Genomic DNA, 16,114 nt, shown 5'->3' on the forward strand with positions numbered 1-16,114 from the left:
GAGTTTACTTGCTTACAAATGAGAGATACAGAAGTTGAAGTAAACACGAAATTTAACCCAGCACTGGGACTGGAAAATGCAGAGGGCAGTTGTGTAAGGGTGCGAGACTGGATATGGGTTTGCTTGGCATACATAGTGGAAACCATACCACATCTTTCACCTCTTCTTCCTAAAAAGCAAAAAACTCAAGACACTTTAAAAACAGGAAAAACACATAATCCCTGAGGCTATTTAGCCTCTGAGCTCCCCAGACTGCTGAGCTGGGGAGGATGAGGGACCAAATCAAGCACAGTACAAATAATCTGAACCCATAATAGACACAGTTACGAAAGAATGGGCAAGACTTGTAAAATGCAAGGAAAATCCACTTTCATATGTTTTAAGATGTATTACCTAATGTAAAAGACAAGGGATGTACTTAAACTCTCAGAGCAATCTATCTTTCAGAATATTAGCAAAGTCTCTTCAGTTACAGGAGGTATTTGACCAAGTTTAGAGCAACGTACTGCAGCAAAATCTGCTAGGGACACACATTTCCCACTTGCAAATGGGTTGCTGTTACAGCCAGAGAGCAGAAACAGCTCTGAATGAGGTAAAATTAAGCAAAATAGGAAATAAGTTATGATCAAATCCAAGCTGAAGTGAGGCTTTCTGACCACATACCTCTTTGCCATGTTATGGTAGATGGGTCAATATCAAGGCGCACAAATTTGCTGATCTCCTCTTCTGTTAGTGTCCCAGGATCAGTCTTGTTTATTCCCAGCCTCTACACAAAAACAAGTTAAACAGATGCAATGAAGTGCCTTTTTTTGCTTTGAAACGTAGAGCTGCACTGGCTTATCACCCCCACTTTCGGCAAGCATTTTGTAAAGAAGCATGTCAGGACTAAAACTAATAATAAAAAAAAGCACATAAGAAATCACCTGTAACTAAAATAGGGGTAAATATAGATGGAGAAATGAAACAGAAAAGGAGAAGCACTCGTAGGCCATTAAATTAACAACCTCCTTCTTACACAGAAGAAACTCTTAATGTAAACCAAAATTCAACATTATCAGTTATGAATAAAATTAATTGTTGGCTCTAGTTTGTGGAAATCTTTGAACAACCCATGCATTGTCTTGTGTGAATCATCTTTGAAAAAATAAAACCTTTTGCTTCAGGAAGTATCTACACAAAGATCAATCAGAAACCCGTGTTTAAGAACTGTAGTCTCCAAAAAAAAAAATCTTAATTTTCTCTGGCATTAGAAGCATTTCTCAGTGAATTAATCAACATGCTTACACTACAGAACTAAAAATAAAGCAAATATAAAAGTCTAAAATTATTCAAAGAGCTACAACAGCCTTTCTCTACTTCAGTTATTTCCCAACAGTTATTTCTAGAAAGCTGGGGAGATTCTTTTGAAAGTATTAAAACTGGTTTTGTCATGCTTCTTTGTGAAGATTGGACTCTCAGACTGTGAGAGATGCTTTCAACTCCACATGCACTCACTGGGGCATTTCCCACAGTACTGAAAAGGGCAACAACCTTGCAAGTTTTGACTTGGTACTCCAAGATTTTTCATCCCAGTTTTAATGAAGAAAGGCTTATGTCCTCAACTGCCAGTCTTGTATTAATATTTTTCTAATCTGTTGGCCAATTTTAATCCAATTTGACAAAGTTTCTTACAAATTCTATGAAAACAGGCAATTAAGAAAGGAACAATCCCGCTGGGGGATGGCAGGCAGAGTTCAGTGCTCATTCCTCCTGCTTGGTGTTAACAGGCATTTTTCTAGAGCATTTTTCCACAGAGGGCTAACATCAAAATTTTCTGTCATTTTTATAACTTTCCACTGTTGCAAGGAGGGCTGGGCATTGGGACTACAAAGAAAGGAGCCTATCCCTCCCAGGGTCTCAACGACGTCTATACTGGATCTAAGCAGCAAGAAAAAAATGCAGGTGGGAAGAGTTGACATGGAAAAGGAGACAAAGAAAAGACTGGGGTTGAAGCAGTTAAAGAGAGAAGGTAACGTAAGGAGGTCTTAGGCTAGTAATTAAGGGAAAAAAGAGAAAAAAGCTGAGGAGCAGGGGAATGAGAAAGGTAGCTCCTGACATTAGACAAGGAGTTTGAGAATAAAAATTGCATGGAACCTTCTGTAATTACAAATCCAAACCACACAGGTAAGTTTCAATCTTAAAAATCCTTTTGAAAAAAAGTGTAATCCCATCTGTCCTGGTTTTGGCTGAGATTGAGTTAATTTTCTTTCTAGTAGCTGGTACAGCGCTGTGTTTGGATTTAGGATGAGAATAATGTTGGTAACACACCGATATTTTCAGTTGTTGCTAAGCAGTGTTTATACTAAGTCAAGGACTTTTCAGCTTCTCATGCCCTGCCACTGAGAAGGCTGGAGGGGCACAAGAATTTGGGGTGAGACACAGCCAGTACAGCTGATCCAAACTGGCCAAAGAAATATTCCATACCATATGTCCATATGACATAGGACGTCATGCCCAGTATATACACTGGGGGTAGTTGGCCGAGAGGGGCTAATCACTGCTCAGGGACTGGCTGAGCATTGGTCAGCGAGTGGTGAGCAACTGCATTGCTTGTCTTTCTCTGCTAAGCAGTGTTTATCCTAAGCCAAGGACTTTTCAGCTTCTCATCCCCTGCCACTGAGAAGGCTGGAGGGGCACAAGAATTTGGGGTGAGACACAGCCAGTACAGCTGATCCAAACTGGCCAAAGAAATATTCCATACCATATGTCCATATGACATAGGACGTCATGCCCAGTATATACACTGGGGGTAGTTGGCCGAGAGGGGCTAATCACTGCTCAGGGACTGGCTGAGCATTGGTCAGCGAGTGGTGAGCAACTGCATTGCTTGTCTTTCTCAGGTTTTATTTTACCCTCTGGTATCTTCTTTTTCATCACAATTATCATTTTTATATTTTCTTTTTATTTCAATCATTAAACTGCTCTTATCTCAACCCATGAGTTTTACTTGGTTTTGATTCTCCTTCCCATCCCGCTGGTGGTGGGGGGTGAGGAACGAGTGAGCAAGTGGCTGCATGATACTTAGGTGCCAGCTGGGGTTAAACTCCAACGCCATCCCACAAAGATTTTTTTTTTTTTACTTTTTTCAGTTGTAATGGGATTCATAATACTAAAAATAATTCATAGCAAAATAATTCAGTTATATTGACAATTACGATGCATGTATTTGAATGATATAAAGCCAAGCACTCTTTTACTGAGTTCCAGCTCATGTGGAGAGGAATCCATTTAAACTGTAGAGATAGTTGGTATATCGTAACAAAAACACTCCCCCTCCTCCTCTACTTGTCGCTCTGTGCACACTATAAACAAGGACAAAATGAAAATACTCCAAAATCCTGTGAGATCTCTTCTGCCACAGAGTCAAGGAGGCACAATTTAGTTTACTGGCATTCATATGAGCAGCATAAAAGCTTTTAATGTCGTGAGAAACTTTTTTTTTTTTTTTTTAACTGAAGCTAGTACCTCTATCCTCCTTTCCACCCCCCAATTCCAAGTGCACACTGGGCAGCTCTCCATTGCCATCTGGTGACTCTGAAACACCACTGGTCAGGCCTCAAAAGCCAACCACAAACATGTAACTGGACACAGTAGACTGAAGCTGTCCTTATGGGTCACATTCAAGAGCTTCATATTCCACTTCCCCTATGCCAGTGGACTGCGTTGCTCCCCCGTTATTTGTCAGAATGTCAGCCTCAAACCCAGATACGTTACTCAAACATGAATTGCATAGGAAGCTCTTCTGGAATTATTCAGAAAGCAAGACGGGATGCAAAAATACTCTGGTCACACAAGTATGGTTCCACCTCTTGAAGGAAGAACGCTGTCAAACTAACATCAATAAAACCCCAGAAGTATATGCTATAATAAATGTTCAAAACCAGCAAATATTGCAAAACCAAAGAATATGAGATTTCAAATGTGATTTCACCATAAGAGGAAAAGAATTTTAAAGCCACTAATATTTCATCGGGTAAGACAAAGCATTTAAAAACATTATTGGTTTATTTTAGGAGAAAAGAATAGCAAAAATGTTAGTTATGAAAATAATGTCAGACCCAGATTCTATTACTTCAAGGATGATCCTTTCAGAAAAAAATCTTGACTTGATAAATTCATGAGGGAGGGTTTGTACAAACTTAGTCCCACGCATCAAACAATTTTAAACAAATTGTGTTAGAGAGTACATTTTATGAAGAGATACTATAACTGAGAAGAAACTACATTAACAACTTACTCTCAGACGGGCAAGCTGAATAGCTGAAAATCCTCTCACGCCATTAACTACTGGAACCAGTCTATTATACAAAGCCTAGAAAAAAACACAGAAGCAGTTAATGAAAGAAAAAGATACAGTCAGCAACTAGTTAAAAAAAAGGGTAATGTTTTTATTTTATTCAGACTAATTTCAGCATGGATTTCCCAACCATGTAAGTTGTGGACTTCCAGTTAGTGACTTAAAAAACATTTCTGAGAAGGTGGTAGGCTTTTGAGCAATGCCTAACAGTCTAAATCCAATTACCAAAATTACGGTGTTTCTATTTTTCACACACACACAAAAAAGTATTACACTGTAGCCCTCCCTTCTCTTTAAAGACCAAAGGTAGCATTTTTATTAAGGTCACAACAGATTTAGTCAAGGGAAGATCTAGTTTATTTTCCCCAGAACATCATCGCCTTAAGGTACATCATACCCAACTATATTTTTAAAAGGAGTATACAATTTTTAAAAACAGTAAGATTATATACAGAGAAAACATGTTGACTATTTAGTACAGCCTGAAATAGTTGACAATGTTTTGGGCATAAGATCCTTATCTTAAAGACTACCTTATGATAGCTATTCGCCAGAAAAATATATTCAAAATATCCCAGCAGAACATAGAACAGCTTCAGCAATAGTTTCTGTTCACACAGTGAAAATACAAAAAGATAATCAACTTATTTTGCTTTAAAATGCAGTTTACTGAAAAACTAAGAAAAATGTCATGTGGATATCAGAAAATAATTCTCACCTTATCAGACTGAGTATTCTCATGCAAAATCCTAGCATCAATAGCAGCAGCCAGCAAATTATTTGCAGCAGTTATAGCATGAATATCTCCAGTCAAATGAAGATTGAACTAAGAAGGTGAAAACAACAAAATATTTTTATAAGAACCATTTAACTCAATTTATTAATCTCAGACATTGAACAACAACAAAAATCACTGCTGTCTTCTTGAGGCTGCAGCTCTAGTCACCTACCAGTGTAGGTGAAATATTATCAGGCTGAAAACACACAAAGCTATATGAAGGACACGGTAAACTACCCTTAGTTCAGCCAAATGAAACCACTAATGTCTATATTCTTTGCTAAATGATGCAAGATTGAAAAGCCCAGGGCTATGGTTCCACATCATTAACAGTAAACGGGTTTACTGTCAGTATTTACTAACTGACCGGGACCAGAGGTGTTGAGTCCTATTGAGTCCCCCAGAGCACACCATGCATGCTGGCTTTGGGGGCATATGCCAGCTTTCTGCTAGCCATGGGAGAATGATGCAGATTAATTCAGAGTTAGTGACACAGTTCTTTCACTTTGACAGCATCAGGGATCAAGGGGCACCACGAGACCTGACTGACCCTGCGTGGACCCCCAGTGCTGTCCCACAGCCCAGGACCCCGCGTCAGCTCCCCACAGACGTCAGTCCCTGCCCCAGCAACACCGTAGCAGGGCTAGTACCCAGCTCCCCACAGTCCTGCCCATCCACGGGCCACACCAAGTCAGGCCTACCAGCAGGGCCACATCCCAGCTTGATCTCGGCCCATCCCCACAGAAGTGACTAAAGCCCGGACTGGGTCTGTCCAAGTGCCCATGGCTGCCTGCTCCTGGCTGGAGATGGGATGAGCCCTGGCTGCCCAGCCCCAACTTGGCCACCCTCATGGTAACTCCCAGCCCGTGCAGCTCCCCACAGCCTGCACCTGTGAAAAACCATTTTTCAAAGGAAACTTTTCTGTTTCATCAATGTTGCTGAGCCAAACCACCTTCCTTTTACTTATTTAGCAAAAGCTGTGGTATTCAACCCCATGCAGTATTCTGGGCATGTCTCACTCTAGCGCAGCAGGATCAGCCTGGCTAAAAGCAAGTCAGTTTTGCCACACTCAGTGACTTCTGCTAAAAAAGAAATACTAAATCTATATTTGAAAAATTTCCTCAACCCACCAGCCCTGGGTCTCCTTGTCTTTTTCTGCTTCACCACAAAAGTAACACTTTCTCATTCTCTTTTGCAATAGATGTGGATATAAAATAAAAAATTAGCAGTGGCCAGCTCTCTGTCTTGTATGTTACATATCGATAGGAGGCTTTCTTCTCAGGAAGCATCTGAAGAACAGCTGAGATGTTACAAATGTGTACAGAAAGCACCTGTGCAACAATTTTGCACCCCTACTTTGCAGCTCCAATAAGTCACACAGCAGGCACGTGGAGGTGGCAAGAACCATGTGGAGGTGGCAAGGACCACCCCAATTTTCCAGGCCATCACCACTGATTAAGCAGTGCTGTAGCAGCCACCTTGGCCTGCCCACCCCTCCCAGAAGGACAGGGACTTGCTCCCCTGCTGTCTCACCTCTTCCATGGGAATCACTTGAGCATATCCACCACCAGCTGCTCCACCTGCACAGGAAAGCATAAGGTCATATCAGACTTAGAAGGGTTTTTGTAGGAAAACAAACACCCTTAAACACACAAAGTGAAATAAACAGTGTTGATGAGACATTTCTTAGCCTTTTGATTTCTACTGGGGGATCAGTGATGCACCCAAATAAACAGGTTTTCCTTAAACCTTGCTAGATTTTTTCCAGCAGGTAGTAATAACAGAATTCTTGATCTGAAATGAAAGCCTACACATGATGCCTGGCTCAGACTTTGGCTACATAAGGGGTACGCTCTGCTCCTGCCTAGATTTAGGACACAGTCATGCACATGCAGCAGTTGGGTGGAGAGACAGAGCAGTCACAAGCAAGCACTGCTTCCGAACTAAATATTCACACCCTTGTCTGAGTGCTCCTTCCCCACTGCCTCTCAGGGTAAAAGCAAAGGAGCTCACCACAGCCTACGCACAAGTTGATGGAGGGATTAAAGCACTCACATGCACCAGTCTTGGCTGAGAAGCACCAAGCACCAGGAGCCTTCCAGCTGAAATCAAACTTGTTAACTTAGACTTCAGCAAAGCAAAGTAGAGCAGATGGGGAGTGCTTGCTCAGTTAGGCACCAATCTCAGCTGAGAAATGGCAAAAAGAAGATTGCATTACTTCCTATCGGCATTGAAGACAGGCTTGAACTCTGGCTGGCTCTTACCCGGCCCTACAGGCTTTTAAAGGGTTTCTAGGCAAAAAAAGACAGCAGCCCACGATGAGGGGCAACAACTCAGAACAGAAAGAAAAGGCTCAGACCAAGCCAAACGTATGATGCAGCTTGAATATTTCCAATCAATACGAGTGCATTTAGGACTCCTTCTAAAGGAATAATTAAACAGTAACATTTAAAGACATGCGTTTCCAAGCACAGGAGTGGCTGGAAGTCACTCAAAACTCCTGGCTAACACATATCCCATGTCTTTCATTACGTCTAGGTTTTATCTGCGTTATCAATACATGTTGAGCACATGAACATAGATATGAAGCTTGCATGGCAAGACACGTGTAAGAAATCTTCATCTATTAGTTATACACTTACCAAAAAATCCAGTATGCTACCATTCAGACAATGCACTGAGTTAGTGAAGTATCTCAGAAATTGAAGAAAAAAAAAAGTGCCATTTCCTTTTGATCTGAAAGAGGTCATAGAGCCTGCGAATATTACGTACCTTTAACTCCAAAAGTAGGTCCTTGGGAAGGCTGTCTTAGACAAGCAAAAGAATTAATGTTAAGGTGTGCAGTAAGTGCCTGAACAAGACCAACTGTGACTGTGCTTTTCCCCTCTCCTAGGGGTGTAGGGGTTATTCTAGAAAAACAAGAAAAAAGATTAATCAAATTCTTTGCTGATGTCAGCCTGGCTAAGGATATCAGAACTTACAGCTTTTGATTTCAATGAAGAATATTTGTACAGCAAATTTCAATAAGATTACTTCATCTCCACAAAAAAACTGCCAAAATGTTAGTCTCTAGCCCGAGCTGGAATGCTAATATACATGTGTCTTCTATTTAAGCAATTTACTATGATAGCAGAAAAAGAGAAGATTATTTTGGCAAAAGTTTTAAAAGGAATATATTGAATTTAGACTTTTTTATTACAGTACAAGTCTCACCAGTTTCATTAACAAACCATCCATCAAGATATTCTGAGCCTGTACTCAGAATATAGTAATGCATGAGAGGTTTTACTCCCACTGCTCAAACTTTGAATGAAATAATATTTTAAATTAAATAACCAACACTTTTGTTTGTAGAGTTCAACTATCCCTCTCCAGCTTCCACGTGATCATAACTCGCAACAACGACAGATCGACTGCCTTTTAAATAAACCAGGACACAAAAGTCGCTATACTCAGCTGAACATGATTTATTTTAATCTTATGTTTTGTGACTTATTTGCAGATTTAAGGGTGACGAGGGACAATTACAACCACGGTCCAACCTCCCATACAAAAGCTCAAAAATCTCATGCTACAACTCCCACGTCTGGGCCATGACTGAACCAGGACCAGAATTTTAGAAAGACATTCAATCTTGGATCAGAGACTCTAAGCTCCACTCAAAGCCTTTAATCAGGGTTCTTTAATGAAGGAACAATGATAGATGATTTCGCAAGCAGAAAACTTCATAAGCCTTCAGTGAAGGGGAGACACCTCAGTTTAAGTGATGTCTTCCCTACTTTCAAGGTCAGCACATCTGTTTACGATCCATGTTAAAAGAGACAGAGTGCTGGGGTTTTTCTCCTTTTTATTTTTTTTTCCTTCCTTCAAGAATGAACAACCTCACATCTCCAAAATGCATTCAGATGATTCATTTGAGGCATGATATTTATCCTCTTGACTGGCAAAAGAAAAAAAGACCCAGTCCTTTTTCCACTCACACCACTCTCACAGAAATCCTACTTCCTGGCAAAGTGTAACCTTTTATATCTTTGCTTCCTTTGCTACCCACAGAGAAGTAAGTACCTTAGTGAAGCTGATGTTAAGAACTAATGTCCATTCCCAAGGAAATACAAGCATGCACACATATCCTCGTCAAAGAGGAATCCTTATCCTATGACCTGTTCAAAACTTCAGCTAAAACATCTAACTCTAATTAGAAACATTTCCTTTCCCAACTAGTCATTTTTCCAAGATATTGCTACCCTCAGATCACAATTCAAATGGCATAAAAACGTTGGTAAAATTGTCAAATACAAGGAGACATCCACGTTGCCTCCTTGCCTTTAAGATTTAGCTTAGTTCAGTTAGTTTACAGATTGACAAAAGCCTTTCTTTGTCCCACAAAATGTAGACACATGAAAAACATCAAGTTGTCACAAATCTCTCTTTTACACCATCGTTAGATCGTGGGCTTTTGTTAAAAAAAAGACAACTGTGTTAATTTTGTCTGGAAAAATTCGGGCTATATGAGGCAAACCAAATTAACATCTTCTATGCTCTTCTAGGAAAGAATTTTCCTATTCAGAAATTCAAGTTCCAGTGAAATTAATGTGGTTTAGTACATCTATAAGAGACTTCTTTGAACTGAGACTCTTCAGAAAGTGTATTTCATCTACCGATAGCTTTGAACTACTCTTATATGACCACTTAGTACAGGGGTTACTAAATTTGGGCATCTGGTTTTAGTCATTTTTTTCCCATGTTTCTAACATGTTTGCCAACCATCAGATTCTAAAGAATCGTTAGTAATTTACTATCCAGACTATTTCAACAGCCCACCTTCCTAGAACCACACTCTCTTGACTTAACAGGGAATTCATAGATTTTTAGCAAATGATCGATGTAGAGTCAACAAAGCATGGGAGATTTAGAGCATATCCTGAGAAGAAGCCATTTCATCTACTCTCAAAAGCCATTTTATCAACTCTCAAAAGTAGTTTTTGGCTCCTGTCCCCTTTTTATCCATGCTACGCCTCCTTATTTTCTTCTGACCTACTGCAGGAAGACAGAATGCTACTTCATTTCTTCTACCTTCAAGTTTGCAGCTCCTACAAGAATAAATACTTTTTAATCTCTACTCTGCCTGGACAGCGAGCCCTCTCTGTCTTACGCTACAATGCTACGACAGTGTCCATTTTTCCCACCGCCATCGCCATTTCTGCCATCTCTGTTTTGTCCCAGGATCCTTCCTTTTGTACGATGACGCCTCTTGCAGAGCACCACAGCCAGGTTAACTCACTTTCACTACCAGTTTCACCCTCCTGACTATTGTTCTGACACTGGTTGTCCAAACCCCATTCAAATAATTATTAGCATAGCTTCTCCTTGCCCCTGGTTCCCCTACTGTCTCCTTCACTTTTGTCTATTGTCCTAATCTCATTTACTTGATTCTCTCATTCCTGTGCATTAAAGCCAGATTTTAAGAATATATGAGTCATCTTGAAGCATTACTGCACTCAAAGGCTTAACTAGATAATAACTCTTCAAGCTATTAGTTATTTAACAAACAAAAAACCCACCAAAAAGCAAACTACACTCTGTTTACTGGAAGTTACTAGTAAAGGACTTCCCACAAATCCCCAAAACTATGGCAGCCGTCATGTGCACTGAACGGAACACCCCGTATTTGCAGCGCTTCCTGTTGGTGGTCACTCCTATTTTTAAACACCACACACATAAAGTTCACATTCAAGAGAATTCAGAGACCCATCGCCAGGTTGTTTATTCAAGTGCAGCTTGAAACATGGCAAAGTGCTGATGTGGCACGCACAGCAGCACAGGGACTCTTTACAACACTTATGAAATAAGCAAAAATCAAAGATGCAGCCTACTATTCAGTAAAGGAAAGGAAACTGGAATTGACAAATGCACAACCAGAAGGCACGTTGGTAACTGCATGAGGAACAGTATCTACTTGTCACAGAAGATACACACAATCAAGCAGCACATTACTGGAATGCTCCGATAAGCCAGCTGGCCCATTCTTAAATGACTGTATAAAATGAGCCAGAAGGTACTGCGGATTTTCCATGAGAGAGACCTTTTTCCAGAGAACAAAAGCAGAAACACACCATTGCCCACTGATCAAACTGGGAGAAACAGATCTTGCCTCTACTGAATTTCCAGTACATTGATGCTCTGCCTCTGAGAACGTGGCACTCTGGGAGAACCAGCCTCCACCAAAGTGGAGGCAAAAATGAACCAGAGCGAGTTTATTTTCACACCAGTGTCCTCATGCAAGCACACAATGGTTCACAGCAGTAAACGGGCACATCTTTGCAGACAGGACCTTGACTTGATCAAATCTGCCTGGCTTTAACAGCCCACAATTTCATCGTGTTCCTCAGACAGGTTTGTTCATTTTAATCTGCTCCAGTCCCTTCTGAGAGGCCCTGTGATCCTCAGTTTTACTGCAACTAGAGTTACTCAGATGAATATCTAAAGGTTCAAAATGTCTAAAGGCAGCTCTAATGGAGGAAGAAAACCAACAACTGGACTTTCATAAATTGTTTGCAACACTTGGGTGATGCTCTCCCAAGAAACAGATAGGAAGTCAACTTGAGAAGCCAAAACCAGGAACTGACATTTCAGTCTCTTTCCACCTAACAGAATTAACAAAAATGACAACTCTACAAATTACACTATTCAGTGAAGCCAGATTGATCTCAACAATTCACTTACCTATGCGCAACGTCTCATCTTACACGAGACACCCTGGCAGGACACCTTTGATTCTCACAGGCTCAGCAGCAGCCTGGACACTACAGGATAACCTCTGAAAGCTAGACATTCATTTAACCATTTCAATAGTTACTAGAATCTCACTTTTAAATATTAGGTTAAATATTAGGTTAAAAACAAAAACCAAAAAAAGCACCTGAAATTAAGAGAAATGTCTATTCCAATAATTTCCTTAGAAAGCTTATTTTAAATATCTTCCCTTTTGTACCTGGCCTACTTTGATCAGTTTTTATAAATAAAATAATCCACTTAGGCTGTTTTGTGGACAGTGAGATGTTTTTGCTGGCTACACTACTGAGCCGACACTCTTGCAGCTTAGGTCACCCACTCACATGAGTATAAAATCACAACTGCCAATGGCTAACTTGAGCTCAGTTGTGCAATGCTGTGTTTTGACCTTATGCAAATGTAGAAAAAAACCTCCTTTACAACACAGTAAATTTTAATGAACTTCAAGACACTTACACCCATTTACATTACACTTCAAATTTCTTTAATACATTTTCAATCTAGATGAAAAACCCCACAATCATTTTCCTCTGTAAAACTACTTACTTTGCCACCTACCAAGCAGTCACCAGTAACTTGGCAAAGTAAGTTTTCCATAACACTGGAAAGCTTTCTCTCCTTATGTATATCAAAACAAAGATAAGAACATGCAGACTTTTTGTTTGTTTGTTATACATCACATTAGCTTACAGTGGAGCTGATTCTGTGGGAAAGCTACATGAGGTCTCCCAAAGAGAAAATAAACAAACAGTGAGATGATACACTGCACCAGCTGTAACCTCCTCACAGCCACCCCAGCCATCGTGACTCCAGCAAGAACTTTACTGGATATGTGACAATTCTCCTTTTTCAAATTTCCTATCTTCAACTCAACAGTATCAGCAATTTCAAAGATTTTAATGAGTTCACCATTCCTGTGATCTGCATGGAATCCCGCAAAGCCCAGCTAGGGAGGGCATGAGCAATCCAGTTTCCACAAACAACAGCCTCACCTCCATACCTCTCCCACCCAAGATTATGACTGTCAGAAACATATTACTGAGCACAGAAATGTTGCAACTCCTGTCACTTCATCGAGGTGAGATTGTGACAACATTGCAGCGACATCCTCAAAATGGGACTGGAGCCTCTACGCATGAAAGCACAGTGATCATTGCAAAGCTAAAATGACTGAACAAAGCCAGGAACAGGCTGAGGAATCCACAACCATAAACTCTCAAAAGCTGATGAAGACCTGTCCAAGACAATCCCAGTCAAGAGGTGTGCAATGACAAGATGAATACACGACAAACTGTCTCAGCCATGACTTTGCTTTGGACTGTCACCTTTCAGTGCATCAGCACAATGGTATTTTCCCCTCTTACTCTTTATGGGTTTTTTTTTTTTTATGTCTACCATTTTTCCTATCTTTTAAGTCCCTCGTGGCCCAAAACATACAGTGAACAGAAATACAATCCAATACATACCCATTAGAACTAAAATGCAATTCCAAATAAAAAAATTTTGCCCCTAAGATATTTACTACCATATAACCTGTACAAGGCATTAAGTTAGTAATTATTCTCCTCCATTTTTATCTTACTTGAAAAGGTAGTTATCACAACAGAATCTATTAATATTAGGTGAAAAGTACTGATTTTCAATTTTCCAGCACTCAAATCCAACATATTTTTTACTAAAAGCAGCATTGCATTTCATAATTATTCCACGTAGTCCTACTCCTCAGCTTGCATTTTCGAAGTGAACAGGTTTCCAGAATTATCTGTTAAAAGCTGCAGCACTGGAGCATTTAAAAACAAAATGCTGAAATATACACAGAGTCTAACAGATTTCAGATGTAGTTTGATATTGTGTTTACAAATACGCTATTAACATGCTTGAGTGCATGATTAAGTCACCCTGGACACTAAACTTAGCTACTAGGTCATGCACAAACTTTCATTTGCATGCTCCCACTTGCAGTGAATGGGAGGCAGTTTGAGTTAACAGACCATGCATGGGGTTTTTTTAGCACACTAGAAGCCTGTATATAAGCCAGTTGATGCCCAAGAGCTAATTACTCCATGGTAACTTGTGACTCTGACCCTAAGTTGTCCTAACACAAGCCCCATAACAAGTCACACACATACACACACACAAAAGTGAGAATGAAACAAAGTGAAATGAATACTCTCCATGCAGAAGAAAACTGAAGTTGTGAAGAAATTAAGACTATCCTATTTCTGGATGACATGATCTGTTAATCAAACTGCATTTTGCATGTACTCAATGAGGCATTTAGGCATATTTGTGTGCACTCAAAGTGCAAAAAAGACTTTCCAGTTAGTAGCAACTTTTTAAAAGTCATAAATAATTAGAGATAAAAATGTCCATTTGGTTGCATTTTGCTGTTCAGAACAACAAGTTTGGCTCTAGCACATCAGGAATAAACTGGAAGAGCATTTGCAGCAAATAATTATAACTCCTGGACATGACGAAACATTTAAACCCAACTGTGGAATTACAGGCACAAACATCACCGGCTGCCTCGTGGACAGAGGCTGGACATTTTGCAGCTTGTTGAACACACACAAGCTTTTCACTCCCTTCACATACGAAAAGTTCACATCATACACAGTAAGTATTTCCATCAGACCAAATACCCTGAAGTATAAGCATGTATTTCGAACATTTCCTCTGAAGCACTGAAAACTTACTCTGAAGACTTATACTGCATCATTCTAAAAGAATTTCTAAATATCTTTGGTTATTGTGAACAAACATAATAATCCAAATGGCAGGTTTTGCTTGACCTTGCCTTGGCAGGGAGAGGATGAAGAAAGCTGAGGATATTATTTCACTCCCTGATTTCCACACTTGAGTGATATTCAGTTTTCATTGTACTGAACGTTCCCCCGCCAGATGCAGTTCCCCACTTAAAAATCAGTCTGATACAGTCATTTCAGCAAATGAGAACAGCTGAGAAGACATAAACACAAGTTATAAAATATATATATGTACAATATTTCAAAGTAAAACGTTGAAGTCTCTCAGAAGAGAACGTTCCCACTATTGTAGCCATGTTGCCCAGGCACCACTCCTGCAGCAGATGTGGCTTTATACTCCCCCCACAAGATGCAATGACTTCAGAGAAGTTACAAATGGCAAAATACTACGTAATCGAGTTGTGTAGATACCAAACCCAGCCATTTGTTTGAGAAACACAGTTCAGTCTTCATGCATGTTATACATCTTAAGACAGAACCTTCTCTTTGTTGCCAGCTTTTCATCTTGCTAGTCAAAACTTCCCCATTTCTCCCATATCTATATACACAAACCAGCATTCAGACAACTGCTTGAGAGATCTTCCTTGAAGAAACCAGAAGACAAATTGGTGTGAAGAAAAGCAAGCACTAGTGTCTACAATCTAACACAAACTGAAATCCACCTGCATGGGGGTTCGCATCATGCTATCTTCCACCTCTAGACATTTTCAAATAACCTCTGCTTCTGTGAGACTCTGCTGCTAGAGAAGCCTGCCACAGCCCGCAAGCATAGCACCCAACTGGTGTAGCTGACAACATGAGCTTGAAAGTACATGGTAGCAACTTTCTTCAAACTCAGCCAAAAGCTGGATCTGCTTTTCTTTCTCCAAAGCAGCAAAATACATACCAAAAATCTACCAAAGGAAACCAAGCTCAACCAGCTGTTATTTCCTTCTCTTAATCAACTGCTCCAACATCCTCCAGGAACATCTTTATACACTGCAGTTCTATCACATCGCTTCAAAGACAGCTTCATCATCAGCCTGGCTCAGCTTTGTAACATCAAGTCTCTCAGTCTACAGTGGTTCCTCCTCTGGTAGTGCCAGAAATTCAGGCTGTCCCCACAGGAATGTAGTAAAGCAAACAGTTTGTGAAACACTACTCCAGCTGAGGATTCGGTAGATCAAGGCAGTTAAGAACAGCCTTCTTCTCTCCTGGATCAGCCTAAGCTGTATTTTAAACCTGACTGGTTTTCCTTAGAAGGAAGCAACCATATAGCTTAATTCAGAATATAACAAATACATTGCAATTTAAATATTAATGATAAACCTTCTCTCCTTTGTTCACAATTAGAAGTTTCCAAACTTCTAATTCTAAGTTAGCAAACCAGGTGAATGAAAAAATGTTATTCATCTGTATGCAGAAAAAAACAGTAGCTCTCCAGAAGAGACACACGTAATTCCT

The 16,114-nt window shown here is 40.0% G+C and overlaps 1 protein-coding gene across 1 annotated transcript in view; it reads right to left on the minus strand.

Annotated features, from left to right (window-relative positions):
• LOC104498294 (monofunctional C1-tetrahydrofolate synthase, mitochondrial-like) overlaps positions 1–16,114 on the minus strand; it is a gene marked incomplete at both ends in the record, with an annotated part of 64,426 nt that overhangs the window by 19,865 nt on the left and 28,447 nt on the right. Inside the window, 5 exons of the mRNA XM_010141650.1 lie at positions 664–766; positions 4,277–4,351; positions 5,055–5,162; positions 6,648–6,694; positions 7,887–8,023. Coding sequence (XP_010139952.1) covers positions 664–766; positions 4,277–4,351; positions 5,055–5,162; positions 6,648–6,694; positions 7,887–8,023 — 470 coding nt within the window. The remainder of the gene's footprint in view (positions 1–663; positions 767–4,276; positions 4,352–5,054; positions 5,163–6,647; positions 6,695–7,886; positions 8,024–16,114) is intronic.

Source organism: Buceros rhinoceros, unplaced genomic scaffold (assembly GCF_000710305.1).
Source record: "Buceros rhinoceros silvestris isolate BGI_N320 unplaced genomic scaffold, ASM71030v1 scaffold31508, whole genome shotgun sequence".
Taxonomy (NCBI): Eukaryota; Metazoa; Chordata; class Aves; order Bucerotiformes; family Bucerotidae; genus Buceros; species Buceros rhinoceros.